The 17,768-nt window shown below is 43.2% G+C and overlaps 2 protein-coding genes across 3 annotated transcripts; both read left to right on the forward strand.

Annotated features, from left to right (window-relative positions):
- Positions 1–197: 197 nt before the first annotated feature.
- On the forward strand, positions 198–10,013 carry ANG (angiogenin). Of its 2 annotated transcripts, none has more exons than XM_029238922.1 (2): positions 198–410; positions 9,407–10,013. In XM_029238922.1, exons 1-2 carry the CDS (start codon positions 198–200, stop codon positions 9,869–9,871), a joined length of 678 nt encoding a protein of 225 aa, XP_029094755.1. In that variant the 3' UTR covers positions 9,872–10,013. The 2 variants fall into 2 exon arrangements, with proteins under 2 accessions (XP_029094755.1, XP_029094756.1); XM_029238923.1 differs by lacking the exon at positions 198–410 and adding an exon at positions 2,948–4,616.
- RNASE4 (ribonuclease A family member 4) lies at positions 267–14,744 on the forward strand. Its single transcript, XM_029238925.1, has 2 exons — positions 267–410; positions 13,473–14,744. Exon 2 carries the CDS (start codon positions 13,490–13,492, stop codon positions 13,931–13,933), a length of 444 nt encoding a protein of 147 aa, XP_029094758.1. The 5' UTR covers positions 267–410; positions 13,473–13,489; the 3' UTR covers positions 13,934–14,744.
- The last annotated feature ends 3,024 nt before the right edge of the window (positions 14,745–17,768 follow it).

Here is a 17,768-nt window from a genome sequence, read left to right on the forward strand (position 1 = left end):
TTCCTGGACTCTCGACAGCGGACGCCTGGGAGGGGTAACCTCGCTCCCGGGAGCAGGGAGAAGGGGCCAGGGTCCCGCCGTCTGCAGCCCCCACAGGCCGTGTCCTCACGGCCCCTGAGCGTCGGGCTCGGATCTCCAGGCTCGCTCCCGGCCCAGGTGGGGATCCACCCCCTCCGCCTGGGGCGGGGGCTGCTCTGATGCCTGCGTCGGAGGCGGGTCCTGGAGGAAGGCGCCTTCTCGGAGAAACTGGGCGGGGTCTCAACTACAAAAAGGCTTGCACCCCGACGCTCCTCTCCTCTGCGTTTCTACCGGCTCCCCATCGTCCTCGCTGGGAGGAAGAAGCGGGTGAGAAGCAAACACGTCTCTTTCCACCGTTCTACCTGTTTCTGCAGACTTGTTCCGAGGCCGAGGTGGGTTCACACTTCTCCTCCTCCAGCTCCTTTTCCTCCATCTCCCCCCCCCGCCTCCTTTTTAGTAGTTTCATCAGGGGCGTTTGAGTCGGGGGAGTCGCAGTGTGGGGCTCGGTGGGGAGGCGTTTGCGTCACCGGACTGGAGGAGCTGAGGAATAGGAAGGAAGGTAAAAGTCCAGTTCTTGTAGAGTCAGAGATTCCCCATTCCGACTCCGATGCTTATTTTCCGCAGCTGAGTGGAGATGCCAGTGTGAAATGCCTGTTGCCTCGAACGTAGGCTCTAAGGGGGACCCCAGAATTGGTGAACCGAAGGAAATCCGGGGAGGCCTACACTTCCTCAAAACTAAGGATTCTTTTGCTTGGTACCCAGGATGATCGCCAGATTTATGAAACAGGTCTTGTCCGGTTTTTGCGACCGCAACTGACACGTGGGAGCTCGTGTTTTCGTTTTCTGTTTACTCCTCTGTCTCCTCACCCTTAACCCACCTTCAGCCAGAGTTGAGACGTTCTTTGAGACATTGCCACCAACCTCTTCTCTAAGCTTTCTTAGTGGAACCTTGGGATCCTCAGCTTTCTTACTCTGTGACAGCACATCAAATGGTAACAGGGCTTATTTAGGCAGGATGGTAAAAACACTTTCAGCAGCATTCTGGGGCCTGGGGAAATCTCAAGTGAGCTGTAGGGGAGCAGAATTTGCCACCCCAAACTATCTCTGTAGCATATTATTTTAACCTGGTTATTTCCTAAGAAACAGCAGACAAGGGGAAAATCCAGAAAGCCTAGTAGGAGTTAACTTTTTGTAGTAAGAAACATTTACATTTATAAGGGAAATCTCCATTTGTAAGAGTGTCTCCCTCGCTGTACCTGGAAGAGGATGACCAAATATCTACAAACTCTTGCCTGCTGGAGAAGGCAAAGACTTCAGTTTGCATCACAGCCCTACTTTTTACTGCGCTTTTCCTGGTACCCTAACATAACTGACTCTCCCCACCCTCAACATCCTTTTTTGCCTTGAGGGGAGGATGGTATTTAAAGAGAGGCTTTTGCCATTTTGGCGAGTTACTCAGTTTTCCTGGGTCTCTCTAATGTGTCCATGATTTTAAACATCTGTTTGATTTTCTCCTGTCAATCTGTCTCATGTCAATTTGATTCTTAAACCAGCCAGAAGAACCTGGAAGGGTGGAAGAAAATGTCCTCTTCCCCAACAGAGCCAAGACCTTTCCTGTGTCATCGGGAACCTCACAATCAAGTCATAAATGTAATCACTAGAGACCCAAGTGACATAATTATCTGAATAGCACATGGCTGACCTCCCAGAAGCAGCCAGAGGTATTCAAAGAGCCACTGAACTACACAGCTACTAACTAGTTAGTGCAGAAGGATAAGACACTTTATATTTCAAGCAACTTTTTAACAGATAATGGGGGTGTTAAAATATTTTGGGAATATATGGAAATATCCAAAGTAGTTTTCTCTTAAACAGCAACTTTTCATTGGCACCTTTAAAATGATCTTTGATTTCCTAGAAATTACTAGTGTGGACTGTGAATGCTGTGTGGTGCAGTGGGAAGCTTCTAGTCCCTGGAACTGCAAATATTCGCTGGGCGATACATGTTCTTTTTTCGTTCCTGGTTCCTCATCTGTAAAATGAGGGGTTGATAGATAGTCTCTGAGGTCCCTCTTCTAATTCCGACTGTAGGATGTTGGTAACATGACTCTTATAGGAAAGAAGGTACTCCAGTAATACGGAGAAAAACTATAGTTTGGCAGAGAGGCTGGGGAAAATCATTCTAGGAGAAGAGGAATGGCTCTGGCTTTGTTGAAAGAGCAGATGTGAGCTTATAAGCGGTCAAAACTAAGGGGTTTGCCGAGTTGCTGTTGTAAGCATTTGCCAGTGTGATTCATAAATTAAAGTAGTTGGCCAAGAAAGTGGACCACAGCAGGCCAGTGAAACCTCTCTTTAGTTTTTATTTAATCTTTATTTGAGCAAAGAACAATCTCTGTAAACAGCTATTCTCCGAGCACATTGAAATACCTGGGAAAGAGCGAATGGGCACAGAACAAGGGTTTGTTGAAAATGGAATGTTTAATGTTTGTCTTTGTTTGGAAATAGAGGTGGGTCAGCTGGACTTTGTCCCCATCCTCCCTCAATCAATAGTGTCCCCTACTTCCTGGAGGTAGAGGTGTGACCCTTATTTCCATGTGGACTTCATCTTCTTTTAACCATTACTTCTGTTACTAAATAAGTTTCATGCTTTAGATTACTTATAATACCTAATACAATGTAAGTGCTATGTAACCAGTTGCTGGGGCACAGCAACTTAAAAATTTTGCTTTTTGGAAGTTTCTAGAATTTATTTTCAAATATTTTCGATCCATAGTTGGTTGAATCCGAGGATGGGGAACCTGTGGATGTGGAGCGTTGACTGTAGTTCCTCATTATAAGTATTTTGAGTAAACACTTAGATGCATTTTAATGAAATAGTAAAACTTTCTTTTTTAATTTTTTCCAAAATCTTATATTCTGTTTCATCATAACCTCATTGGGCCAAGGTGAAAAGAAAAACAATTAGAATGAAAGCAATCATTCACCATTCACCAGCTGACTTTTGGCATTGTCAGCTCTATGGACAGGTTGTGAAAAGGCTGTCGAGTGAAACCCCAGAGGAAGAGAAAGGACTTGGCTGTGTTCAGAGGCTGAAGGCTGCCCCCCAGCACTACTGCATAACTCTAAAATCAGAGGCTGATCTGTTTGTGTGAGTTGGTGCTTGCACTGGTGTTTCAGGCCATGGGACTGTATGTGCTCGATTTTGGAGTGGAGTATCTAATCTCTGCTTTTAGGCGATTTATCAGACTAGGGTGGGGTTGTGTTGATCAAGTCATCTTGATCCCCACAGACTGTGGGAGTTGGCTGCTGCTTCCTGGTCCAGGACTGCTGAGGCAATCAGGGTGTCAGCAATGGGTCTGGCAGCCTTCTCCACAACAAGTGACTGGTTTGATAAGTCTTTTTTTTTTTTTTTTTTTGGCCGCATGAAGCATCACGTAAGATCTTATTTCCCCAACCAGGGATGGAACCCTTGCCCCCTGCACTGGAAAGAGGAGTCTTAACCACTGGACTGCCAGGGAAGTCCTGATAACTTTTTTTTTAATCATGTTACTTGTATTAATAAATCTGAACTCACTACTAAAAGAAAAAGATCATCAGATTGAATCACAAGGCAAAACCCAGCTGTGTGGTTTGTAATGGCTGATAACTTTTTAAAACTCAGTTCTTCAGTTTGTGTTTAAAAAGTGATGTGTGATTAATTTACGGTAGGTGCCCCTCTCAAACAGTGTGTTTGCCCATAAAAGGAAAGTGAGTGTTTGGGCACGTCGTTAGAGCCAGTAGAGCCCCACATCCCGCTACTGCTCTTTGCTCTGTTAAAAACCAAAATTCAACGGAGTAAATTTGAAGACCTCATTGACTTTGTTGAACGATGCACGAATGGGGCAGCATCTCATCTAGTAGATAAGAGGTGCTCCGAGGAGCTCTTCAATGGAAGGTTTTTATAGTCAGAAGCTGGATGAGGCAAGAAAGTTATTAGCAAAAGAAAAAGAAAGGGCTGTTTCAGTCAAGGGCCCCTGCTGTTTGATTTCAGAGTTTCCTCATAAGAAAAACTGGCTTACATAATACCCACCTCACACGGTCTCGGTGATGGTTAAATGTAATCATGTATATGAGCGCTTCATAGAGTGAAAGGTAACACTGATTATTATAATTATTATGATGATTTCAAGTGCATTTGTTTTACTGGTAGGCAGCCTGTCTTCAGTTGACACCTAAAATACAGGGAGACTGAAAAGTTGGAGGTGGGTGGATGACAATAGAAGGCTGAGGATTTTTAAGAAGATAACAGTGTCCTAGATCCAACATCAGTGAAGGTGGGTGCTGAGGGTTTGTGAAATAGTTGGCCTCCTGCTGCTACCTGATATTTGAAACCATAGGATCTATAAGTGATCCTGGTGACCTTCAGTCCACTTTCTATGCAGGCAACGAATCCACTTTGTGAGTGGATGCAATGTCAGTGTTGCACTGATGGCGGAGATAATCAAGTTTACAACTGTGTTACAAGGAACAGAAGATTGAGTGCACAGTTAGTCATTTGTGGACAGGTAAACAAGAAAGGAAAGAGAAGCCCAGGACATATGATAAGGATATTTCCGAGGGTTAGTAAGGGTTAGTAGCTGGGAGGTTGAGGTCAAAGGCAGGGTGCTAAGAGCTGTCATATAAGCTTCTCTGGAAGTGCTTTCCTGGTTCTGTGAAACCTACTTAGCACCCTTTCATGAAACCAAATTATGTGGGTAAACAGAAAGCACAGTGGAGCAGCATCCTGCTGAGAGACCCCATCTCACTCTGCAGGCTTCTTCTGAGGCAGTTCTTAGAGCTGGCCCAAGAAACGACATCTTCTGGATCCAGATCATTACATGGCAACAATGAAACCTCGGTCCTGTCCTGGGCAAAAGTAAGAACCACGATGTCAGGAAAAGCAACTTTGGGACGAGAGGCCATGTTTATCAAACTTTGCCTCTGGAACAAATCTCTAATCTATTCAGGTGGATTGATAGTTGGCCGGGTCATGCCCAGGGAAGAGGTGAATGACTCTCATTGTTTGTCCAAGAGCAGTGTCCTTGGTTTGCCTGTCTCTGCAGAATTGGGGATTTTTAGATCTGGTCTCCCCACCCTGTTCATCTGATCACTATATAATGAGAACTAAGAGGGGCCTCCAGGTTCACACAGCTGGAACCCATCTCCAGGAACAAACAGCTGGAACCTCTCTTCAGTTGGAGGGAAACTTCCAGGTTTTTGTAAGATTCTTCCACCTGGGTAATCCGTTATTTTATTTATTTACTTGTTTGTTTATATACTATTTTTAGCTGTCCATCCATTTCAGTGAAACTATTTCCCCCCTTTTAAAGCCTCTGGGCCCAAGCTCATGAATTAAGAAGAAAATGAATTAGATTCCAAAGTTTAAAATGAAAACATATTTCTTTGGGGGATATTCTATATCAGGGGTCCACAACCCCTGGGCTGTGGACGGGTAGCAGTCCGTGGCCTGTTAGGAACTGGGCCGCAGAGCAGCAGGTGAGCGGCGGGGCGCGCAAAGCTCCATCCGCCACTCCCCATCGCTCGCCTTACCGCCTGAACCATCGCCCCACCCACGTCCGTAGAAAAATTGTCTTCCTCAAAACCGGTCCCTGGTGCCAAAATGGTTGGAGACCACTGTCCTATATGTAGATAAAGGGAAATTAGTGCGATTAGGAGCAAGTGGAGGTTTAGGAGAGACTCCTAAATTGTGATAAAATCCCCAAAGATTTGGGAAAGCTGTTTGCTGAAGGGCATCCGGAACCCCCCCACCCCCCCACCATATAGGCATTGTATGTGGCTTAACAAGAAAAGAAAACAGAAAATATATTTTTAGCTCTGCTTTCTTTTCTTTTTCGATATTTATTTATTTGGCTGCGCCGGGTCTTAGCTACAGCACATGAGATCTGAGATCTTTGTTGCAGCATGTAGGATCTTTCAGTTGCGACCTTTGAACTTAGTTGGCACGTGGGATCTAATCTAGTTCCCTGACCAGGGATGGAACCTAGGTCCCCTGCTCTGGGAGCACAGAGTCAGCCACTGGACCACCAGTGAAGTCCCAGCTCTGTTTTCTTATAACCTTCCCTGATAATTTCTTTCCTTAAGAAAGTTTTGGGGGAATTCCCTAGTGGTCCAGCGGTTAGGACTCTGCGCTTTCACTGCGGAGGGCGTGGGTCCAATCCCTAGTCAGGGAGCTAAGATCCCACAGGCCGTGCAGTGCGGCCAAAAAAAAGAAAGTTTTGGGTGCTCTTTGAAAGCAAAGTGGGACACATCCCAAGATCAAAAGAAGGTACACTGACCATAGTTACTCATCATTAAAGGTCAAGGTAATTCCCTGGTGCATAAAGTTTGGTGGATCCCTTGAATACAAAATATTGCCTGTGGGGAGAGGAAGAGAATGTTAATTTTTATAAAGACCAAGGGATTGGTTTCAGACAGAGGATAAAGTTGGTCTAAAGAACATTTGGAACAAATTCCACTGACACTTATGTGCTTGGGTCTAGAAGGATATGTGTAAATGAGTCTGACCACCCTTGACCAAATGTGAGGCTCTGCACCCTTGGCCTAGGCAGATTCACTTCTGGACCACAAATAATCTCTTATTTGTTTTCTTCCAATTCCCTTTTACCTCTCTTTTTGGGAAATTGAGAATTGCATATATGCTTGTGGAAGGTATGAGTAGGGGGAGCAGATGTTAGATAGTGGTGACCACTCTCACCAGTGGTGTGTATTTGCCGGGATTTGGTTTCTGGATGTCTCAGGGAGTCAAGATTACAATAAGGCTGAGCAAACTTTAGCTGAGTTGTTATAGAACGAATGTGCAAATTTTGTAAGTCAGAAACAAAGATATTCCTTTACCTCTGCAGATTGGCACATGAGGACCTTCAACCTCCCAACAAACAAGTGGCTTTTTAGGGTGACAAGCCCTGAGGTAGGGTCAGTCCAGTGCCTTAACTAGAAGTGGTATGGGCTGGACTTACACACCGAGCCTTCAGGGATGTTGCATACCAGTGAGATTGGGCTGCAGACCATCCTATCATCTCTTTCTTCCAGCTGGTGCCTTGTGCTACCAACTAAACTTATACAAACTTATCTTTACAATTCCATGGTCACTGGACTTTTGCTAGTGAAACTAGAGAGGCTCTCTTATGCTTTATGAGAACCAGGGAATTTCAAACTTTTAGAGCTAGCAACTCTCATTTTATAGATGAACAAATTTAGGCCTGGAGAAGAAAATGAAGTCAGTCATTAAAAAAAATTATTATTGAGGGTCTACTGTGAGGCAGGTAGTATAATACAAGGTGAATAATATGAGCCCTGCCCTCCTGTAGATTATGCACCAGTAGGAAACACTGAGAAGTAAACAGGTAATTGTTCGCTCAGATCCCATGAATAATGGTTTTGGAATGGCACCCATGAAACCTGACAAGAGGTAAATCTTTATTTTGTGATATCCTTGTGGGCATATACTGAGCTTTGTGACTTTTGCTTTGACACTGGTGAGCTGTCCTTGGGCTTAATATCTAAAGCATAGAGTGTTTGGACAGAAACTGTAGACAGGCCTGCCAGCTCACACCCCCTTCAGTGAACAGCAATATCCCCTGTACAATACTGGCACCTCCTACGAGGACCCACTGTTTTCTCTACAGCGTGGGAGACAGCATTCCTATCCACCACTGCCACCTAATGACTCTTTTGGGTACTACCAGCTCAGGTTCTACTTCCAGATTTTTGGACTCTGGGATTCTGGCCTCTGCTCCCTGTGTGACCTTTAAGGACCCTTCCAACCTTGACAGCCTGCCATTCTACAATTGCCTGTGACATTAGAAGGCAATATTTGTCCATAGCAGAGCAAGAGACTTAACTGATTACAATTCAAGAAAATTTTGTCTTCCAAAAAACTAGAAAGAGAAAACACACCCAGGAGACTGAAAAGCACAATGTAAATGTAAAGAGCTTGGCGCATGGCAGCCCAGCAGCTGTGATGGAGCAGCCGCCATGTAGGACTACTTGTTATTCTTTTAGGTGTGACTCTTCCAATCATGTACCACTTGCTTGCTAACCTCCCAAGAACACACTTTTGCTGCTGCTATTACACATCATACTCTTATGTGCTTAATGGAAACCTTTTCAGTGACTATTTCTTTATTTCATAATTGAGGAATGACTTAGTGTATAATTTGGTAATTTCTTAGTGTATAATTTGGTAATTCTTTGGCAGTATACCAAATTTGTCTACAGTTATGATAAAACAGACAAGGTAGTGAAATGCCCCATAAAAGTGATTCAAACTACCATGAGGGCATGACTGTGTCTCTCTCTGAGCCCTTCTGTGTGTCTATCCACATGTACTGTACTCTTTTTCCTCCTAATAAACACTTTACTTGCTTCACTAAAAAAAAAAAAGGAAGAAAGAGAGGTCATTTCGCTCACCCTGTCACACGCCTTCACATGTAACCAGCAGAACCCCGAATCCTCTTGTCTTTCTAGAGCCACAGTTGTACTCCCAGGGCTGGTTAGCATCACTACAGGCTCAGTGCTACAACCTGTGGCCTCTTTAAGGGCTACAAAAATATTTAATACGAAAATATGTTTATTGACTTACACACAAGAAAAGCACAATATAAAAATTAATAATTAATTTAATATCCATGACACTATACCATTTATTATTTTTTAAATAAATAAATTTATTTATTTATTTTTGGCTGCGTTGGGTCTTTGTTGCTGCGCACAGGCTTTTCTCTAGTTGAGGTGAGTGGAGGCTACTCTTCGTTGTGGTACACAGGCTTCTCATGGCAGTGGCTTCTCTTGTGGAGCACGGGCTGTGGGCACGTGGGCTTCAGTAGTTGTGGCACGTGGGCTCAGTAGTTGTGGCGTATGGGCTTAGTTGCTCCGTGGCATGTGGGATCTAACCCATGTTCCCTGTGTTGGCAGGTGGATTCTTAACCACTGTGCCACCTGGGGAGTCCAAGACTTGGTGTGTCTTAATGGTCTTTGTGTTCCAGGACCTAGCACGGTGACTGGTACCCAGTAGGGGCTTATGTAGTGTTTGTTATTAAATTAGTTAATATGAATTAAAGAGTGTGAATGGATTTTGTAATGCTACAACTGGTAGAAACGTAAATTTTCAGGGATAGGAAAGAGAGGTTGGGGCTGGAAGGTGTGTTCAGGAAACTTTTAAATAGACTTTCCAAAGGAATCGATAGACAAGACATATGAGACTAATGGGGAAAGGAAAAGAAAAAGATATGCTTAGGTGACGTGATACCTGATTTATGACGCCCTGTCAGAGGGAAAGGTCCCTGTCCTTTTAGCCTAATTTGGCAATGCTATTCTGTGCCCCTACTGCATCTCCTTTTCCTCTTGGTAGGAGCTTTTGTTGAAAGAGATGGTGATGTTCCTGAGCCCCCTGTTTTTCGTCTTCATGCTGGGTCTGGGTCTGACCCCACTGACCCTGGCTCAGGATGACCGCAGATACAGACACTTCCTGTCCCAGCACTATGATCGCCAACCAAAGGGCCGGGATGACAGATACTGTGAAAGCATAATGAAGAGGCGAGACCTGATCAATCCCTGCAAAGACGTCAACACCTTTATTCATGGCAGCAGGAATGACATCAAGGGCATCTGTGAAGATAAGAATGGAGAACCTTACGAAGGCGATCTCAGAATAAGCAAGTCTCCCTTCCAGATCACCACTTGCAAGCATAAAGGAGGGTCCCCCCGGCCTCCATGCAAGTACAGAGCCACACGAGGGTACAGAGTCATTGTTATTGGCTGTGAAAATGACTGGCCCACCCACTTTGATGAGTCCTTTATCCCTCCAGGGCAGTAGCCTAGAGCTGGCTCTGCTCTTTTTTCCTTGCATTTCCCCCTCTTACTGTAGCAACATTCATTGCCAGGAATCCAGAAAATGAGCTGCTGATCTTTTGTTTTCTGTTTTACAATATGCTTAATAAATAAAAACGTCTCTGAAATCAGTAAAAATCAAAGTCTTCTCACTGATTCTTTGTCTATTGATCTTTCCCCATTTTCTCTATTCAGCTGTCCCCTGAGAGGGTTGGATGGGATAGAAATGCCTTTTTCCTTATCAGTCAGTTCCTTATCAGGCATTAAGGAGGTGGACTTTTACCTTTCCGTGAAGGTAAGGATGTTAAATTCATCTTACAGAGATTGCTGGGAAAATTCCAGGGCTCAAGGCCACTAAGCAGAATTTTTAGAAGCAAATTGTTTTGCTGTCACCTTTCATAAGCCAGTATTACTTTTACAAATGTTAAGCCCTAGGAAGAAGAGTTTAGGACTAAATACCAACAGATTAATTACACTCTCTCTCTCTCTCTCTCACACACACACACACACACACACACACACACACATTTGTAATCCTGCATGAATACCAAAATCCATGCAGGGTAGCCACTCTTACCTTAAGCAGGAAGTAATTTGATATTGCTTTGAATGGAACACTGCCAGGATATTCTCATGGTTATTTTATATAAAGATCAAAAAATTGATTACTCTAATTATTTTCTCTTTAATCTTTTACTTTATCAACTGACGTCTGGCAACGCTGAGGTCTTGGGGAGGTCATAGAAAGATTCCAAGCTTATCCTTTATTCTTCTTCAACTTGATATGTTTTTAAGTAAATACAAACTTAGGTTAACAATCTCTGTAAAATATGCTAATTAATCCATGGGTTCAGTGGTTAACTTCCTGTTACCTAATCTCATCAACAGATACCTGGATATTTTATTTAGAAAGTAGTTAATAAATTACAGTTATGCATCACTAGTTTTGCCATCTTATGAATGACTATAGTGGTCACAGTATTCCCCATGGTGGCCTCCCCTGCTGCCTACATGCCCTCAAATGGACCAAAAGCCCTGGCTCCTCAATACCTGGGTTATAGGCCAGTGTCCTGGTGCCACAGAGAGCCCACCCTCACTGAAAGTACTCAATTTATGGAGGAAAGGATGAAAGGTTATGGGTACATACTCAACACATGAATATATCTGCCTTGAATTCATCTATTTCAAAATTGAAAACATTGTCATTTCTTTCTGAAGTAGGGAGAAGGGTTTTCCAAACCTCCTTTATTAGAAAATTTGTCTTGGGACTTCCCTGGTGGCGCAGTGGTTAAGACTGCGCCTGCCAATTCAGGGAACACGGATTCAATCCCTGGTCTGGGAAGATCCCGCATTCCTCGGAACAACGAAGCCCGTGTGCCACAACTACTGAGCCTGAGCTCTAGAGCCCCCGAGGTGCAACTACTGAGCCTGCGTGCTGCAACTACTGAAGCCTGTGCACCACCTAGAGCCCGTGCTCTGTAACAAGAGAAGCCACCGCAATGAGAAGCCCACACACCGCAACGAAGAGTAGCACCCCACTCCCCGCAACTAGAGAAAGCCCGCATGCAGCAACAAAGACTCAACACAGAAAAAAAAAAAAAAAAAGTTCTGGAAATGTATAGTGTTAAAAAAAAGAAGAAAGAAAGAAACTTTATCTTACGATAAAATCAAAAAACTCTTAGGAAGCGAGAAATTTCCAGAGTTTGGTAGACTATTTGGATTTTTTTTTTCTGGTTCTCCAACCAGGACTATCTCCCTAATATTAGGCAAAGGGGCTTCCAAACAGACTCTTGCCCACTCACGGTCTTGATGGGGAAAGTCAAAGGCATGGACCATTATTACATAGATCACATCACAGTTGTGAAAACTCACATCTCCAAACATCTACTTAGAGCATTATTATTGCATACCCTGCCCTGGTGTTAGGACAAATGACACTTTCCCAGGAAATCATGTGGCATTGGGATAGGGTTCTTCCTGACCTGCTGATGGAGCTAGCAGCTGAGTAGCCAACCCTAGTAGTTTTTGCTCTTGATCTCTTGCTCTCTCACAACCAAAGGTTGTTTAGAATGAAATGTTGAGTCACAGGCAAGTCATTTTATCTCAGGTCAATCATCTGAAGAATTGAAATCCTAATCCATTATGTTTTGTTGACTTCGCAAGGAAAAGAGAAGAAGCACCCCCAAATGTCAAGTCCTTTGAAGAATGGTGACATGAAAGAAAGAAAATTCCATGCACTTTGGAGAGGAAACATTTGTCTAGGGACATAGCATAAATTCTAGTAACTGAGATATTTTGGCTTAAAAAGAGCCTTCTCATCTCTTGGGAATACAGACTCTCTACAAAATAAGAGGGAGGGTGTCAATAATATGTGCAATTCAGTTTAGTTGTTAGTGTATCAGATTGAGGGAACAAAGGAAACCAAGAAAAATGGAAATTGTAAAAATGGCCACTGCTGACATTTACTGAACACTTAACCGTAGGCTAGGCATTGTGATAAGCACTTTACATTGATTTTATCATTTATTCTTCACAACATTCCTAAGAAGTAGGTATTATTATTATTATGCTTATTCTACTTGTGAGGAAATATACTGAGAGAGGTTAAGTCATTTCCCCAAGGTCACACAGTTAGTGTGGCAGAACTAGGTCTTTGGGATCACAGTATCAAAAGAAGTTCTTACTGAGATTTGATGTGTGCAGTGGAGAAAGCCTTTGGGGCAAGCTCTAAACAAAAGTACGTGTTGGGAGGATTTAGGGATCATTTCATTTTCTGTTGTAGGTAGAATCTTGAGATGCACCCATTGATGTCTGCATGGGACTTCTGTTCATAATGTTTTTCCATGTCTTGTTAAATCAGTTGGTTACTGGGGCTGAGGTCATGGGTTTGCTCTTGGATGAATAGTTTAATCTACTCTGTAGCTAGTCATCTTGCTAAACCATGTTGTTGGTCACAAAGAAGCAGGATGAGAGAAAGTAGACAGAACTGCGCAAAATTGGATTTGGGAAAAGCAACCCAAAGTACATTGTTGTGATGAAGCTCTTACCCAAGTGCCAAGTGTATCTTCAGAAGTTGTATCCAGTGGTCCTGGGGTTGAGGGGTAAATCGAACATCATTTCTTCCTGCCATCCTGCTTCCCACAACTCCTTCACTTCCCTCACTTCCCAACTCCATATCGCATATCTGCAGCATCAGACACAGGAATATGACATAGAGCTTCGTATCTTTCTGTGCACAGGCAAAAGGTGGTTGTGAACTTAGAAGCTGGCATTTAAAAGAAGGATAGTTATGTTTGATCCTAATCATTATCGTTAAGGATAGGCTGTAGGTGGAATTAAGTGCAGGTCCCTCGTCAGCCGTTTAATCACTCACACGGGGTGATCCACCATCATGAAGCAGCCTCTTTGAAACAAAGGACAGTAGTAACCATATATATCAAACTAGGATTTCAGCTGGGGCTAACCCTTGGACTGCATGTGTAGAAAATGGACCTGTCTGACGCTCCAAAAATTGTCCTTGCTGCTTTGGGTTGCTCACTTCCTGTTGAATCAGGGATGATTTTGCCTGCCCCTTGGTTTCTCTCTAGGCATCTCCAAGGTAGTGATGGCTCTCCAGACGACCCGTGCATTACTTCTGCTCTTGCTGCTGACCCTGCTGGGGCTGGGGCTGGTACAGCCCTCCTATGGCCAGGATCGCATGTACCAGCGATTCCTGCGGCAACACGTGGACCCTGATGTGACAGGAGGCAATGATGGCTACTGCAACTTGGTGATGCAAAGACGGAAGATGACTTCACATCAGTGCAAGCGCTTCAACACTTTCATTCATGAAGACCTTGGGAGCATTCATAGTATCTGCAGAACCGCCAATATTCAGTGCAAGAATGGCCGGATGAACTGTCATGAGGGTGTAGTGAAGGTAACAGATTGCAGGGAGACAGGAAGTTCCAGGGCTCCCAACTGCAGATACCGGGCCAAGGCCAGCACCAGACGTGTTGTCATTGCCTGTGAAGGTAACCCAGAGGTGCCTGTGCACTTTGATAAATAGATGACACCCAGCAGGGGTTATGGCCCAGCTGCTGGCCTTTAATTTACTCCTTAAATAACAATGAGTAATGCATTTGAGCTGTCCCAGGTTCCGTCTCCACTGCTTCTTTCTTTCCTTTTTTTTTTTTTGGTTCATTATATAACCGATTCTGTTAAATACATTACATGAAAGAGAAAGATGAGACATAAACTTATAATGAATCTGAGCTTTTCTGTAATAAGCTTCCTTCTATAATATTGGTCAGCTTTGCTCTCTGTAATCTCATCCTCTGGAATTTAGTCATTACTTAGCACTTCAAGAATTTCAAGGTGCTTTCATCTAAGTTATCTCATTCTAATACCATAGCACCCTTGGGATGCTGCTGCTAGTGTTGCAATATACAAAAGTGCAAAGTTAAGAGATTTGCTAAGACCAAAAGGTTAGTAGAAAAGCTGAGACAAAAGTCTAGTTTACACGGTTACTAATCCAGGGCTTTTTTCACTTCATCACAAGGAATGTTTTGAAAATATCTGGTTTCTGTTCTTCCCAAATGTCAGCTGTTGGGGGAAGCATTAAAAATTTGGAAATAGACACTGGCAACATGAGAGCTCTATCTGTATAATGCGGCAACCTTACTGTGTTTGGATCTAATAAGATCAAGAAATTATACAAGGGATTTTCTTTTCCTCTTCCCAAACTTTTGAGTCGCCCTAGTAAGTCAGAGTATTAAAATGTACTAGATCATTAAGACTCTTCCTGACTGAAAGATTTTTCAAGTCTTCCTTATAATAAAGGAAATAAGATACCTTCAATTCCAAGTATTTGAGAAGACTATAGTCTTGTGTGTGAGATTTTTTTTTCCCTCCTATCCTCTTTTAATTCTCCTCTAGTTTATAAACATGCACACACTTTAATATCCTCATAAACTCTGGCTCAAGACTACTCATCAGATCAATGACCATGACACAAAAAACTTTGTCTCATTTGCTCCAGAGAGAATGATTCCTCTCAAGACAATTCTCATACCCCTTCCTTCTCCCTTTAAATATTTAGGAGCAAATTGGGGGACAGAGATGTATAAAGACATTAACTGCTAAAGAAGGAAAGCGTGTGTGTGTGTGCGTGTGTGTGCGCGTGTGCGTGTGTGTGTGTATGTGAGAAAGGACTGAGCTGAAAGCATTTGAATTGTAGCAGACATATATTATTTATATTTAAGATGTACAACTTCATTTGGTATACATATACATTTTGAGATAATCACTATAATCAAGCTACCAAACATATCTATCATTTCACATGGTTACCCTTACGTGTGTGTGTATGATGAGAATCCATAGGATTTACCCTGTTAGCACATTTTAAGTATACAGTACTGTATTGCCACCTGTTAAAAAACAGGGGTTCAAAAGAGGCCTCCCCAAGATGTGCTACTTTGGCATGTGGATTATTTTGAGCTAATGGCAGTGGAGACCCTGTTAACTCAAGAGAAACTACTGCCCCTCACTTAAGTTCCTAGAAGAATTTAAACTGGGGATTTTTCCCAGAAAAAGAGTTATTAGCAGACATAAAATGGATCGCTTTCTTAGCTTGCCACTTCACACATGAGTCCTAGGAGTGTCTCCCTCCTGCCTCTATATTCCTTGAGTCACTACTTGATTTAGGTCTTCAGTAGATAACACTAAGTTGCTGGGAAGGGCTCAAGATGTATGGACACATGATGGCCATCTTATCTTTTCTTAGAGTCACCTCTCAAATCCTCCATACCCAGGTGCCCAGAATTCTTGCCTTTTTGCCCCCGCTCTTCACCCAAAGAACTAGAGTAGTTGGATTTACAGCGTCCTCTGAGACGATCCCCGTCTAGACTATCAGCACCTGATTCCCCGTTATTCAAGGAATACTTGACATGAGCTAGGGTTTACAGTGCACCAGAGTTCCTGTAAATACCAACACGTCCGCATCTAATCCTGATGACATATTTCCCATTCAAAGAGAAGAAACAGGATGGCATTGCTACTAACATGCTTTGAAGACAAGTTCTGGATATAAACTAAGCATTCTGACTATAGGACAGGAAAAAGAATTTTCGCTCTATCCTTCTAGGTTCTGAGACCTGGATGAGATCCCCCTGTAATAAGAGATAGATTAACAAGAGAAAATGTTGACCTAAAACAAACAGACTGCCAGTCATTTCTCCAGCAAAAAATAGGTTTATTTGGGATCAGCAAAGAATTGCAATTTTAGGTCTACAACCATGGTGAGCCACATGCAAGTCTCCAGCAAAAATGGAGAGGAGAATTTTATAGAGGGGAAAAGGAAGTTGAGAGGGCTATAGGAAACAGAGCATGGCTTTTTGTTGGCTGAGTTGTGACAGTCTCTTAATGTCTGAGCCAGGAAAGAAGAGGAAATCTTTCTTCTTCCTGTTGGCTCTGCTATCCTCATAGAGCATGAGAGCTCCCCCTTCTGGTCTCCTGACTCTATTTAATTGAGATTTCTATTTATTATTATTTTTACAAAAAACAAACAGAAGCTTAACAAAATGTATATTTCCTGTATGCTTGGGAGATACCCAAGAAAGCTGACTAAAACTCCCCCCAGTGGCCCAAGCTGATACCTCAAATACCATTTTCAGCTAAAGACAAAAGAGGATGTTGGGGATAGTATTACAGGAAGGAAGGCAATTCACCAAAGTTGAAAGGAGCAAATGGTGGTAAACAAATATTTGTTGAGCCTTGTAGAGACAGTGGGACAGAGAGAAATTTTAACAAACAGACTTTGCTAGGTGCCTCCCTGTCTACACACCTAGTTCGTACTATACTATAATTATCCCCGTAACTATCTTCCTGGAGCAAGTCCCCTACCTACATTCTGTCGACTGAAAAAAACGCACAGCCTAAAAGGTGAGAAGTGTGTTTTATTTGGTGGACTTACTGAGGACCTAAGCTTGGGAGACAGCCTCTCAGATAGCCTCGAGGGGCTGTTTTGAAGAGGTTAGGGAGGAGCCAGGATATATAGGAGTTTTTCCAAAAAAAAAAAACCCAACAGGTAGTTGGAACATCAAAAGATTACTGTTAATTAAAGAAAAACCAGGCATCTTAAGTTTAATGAATTTAGCACTTTTCTGTGTATAAGAAGATGCAAGAGTCTGGGCTCATTGAAATCTTTCCTTTGAGATGCACCTTGACTGTCTAGGGCCAGTATCCTGTTTATCTCCATCCTGAGTTCCCCTCAGGGGGCACCGTTGCGGGGTGGCTGCAGTGGTTGCTGGCTTGATGGCTTCAATACCCCTTGTTTACTGAAATGGCAGATTCATAATTCTTTTAGGTAGTTAGAGGGGAGGTCAATGGTTCTTCCTGAGTCTTGTATGCCATGATTGTTTTCAGCTCAAAATAATCCACATGCCGAAGTGACACATTTTGGGGAGGCAAATGTTGCTCCCTTCAGAGGCATATTTTGGGGTGGCATATTCCGCTACCCTTTATGGCATTCTGATAACAAGGTGGCCCAGTGAGAAATTCAACTGAGGAGGCTTAGCTAGGAACAGCCCTTGAAGAAATATGTTCATAGGAAACACATTCAAGGATCTCACTTTATCCGCAAACTGTGCCTTTGACTAGATACTTTTCACCTCTCAATGGAAGTCCCACAGTTTACAACTCCAGATGTGGTTTTCCTCACTGAAGTTCCCATAGAACATAGCCATCCAGGGAATTTCCCCTAGAAGTTTGTTGGGAAATGAGTTTAGGAGCCAGATCTCTGGTGGTCTCCTGATAACTCTAGATAACCCCTCTCTGGTGTTACCCAAGGCCTTGCAATTCCTTTATGCCCACAAGTCAGTCTTTGGTGTTTGACACCTTTG

Source organism: Monodon monoceros, unplaced genomic scaffold (genome assembly GCF_005190385.1).
Source record: "Monodon monoceros isolate NGI ecotype Baffin Bay Population unplaced genomic scaffold, NGI_Narwhal_1 Super_Scaffold_21, whole genome shotgun sequence".
Lineage (NCBI taxonomy): Eukaryota > Metazoa > Chordata > Mammalia > Artiodactyla > Monodontidae > Monodon > Monodon monoceros.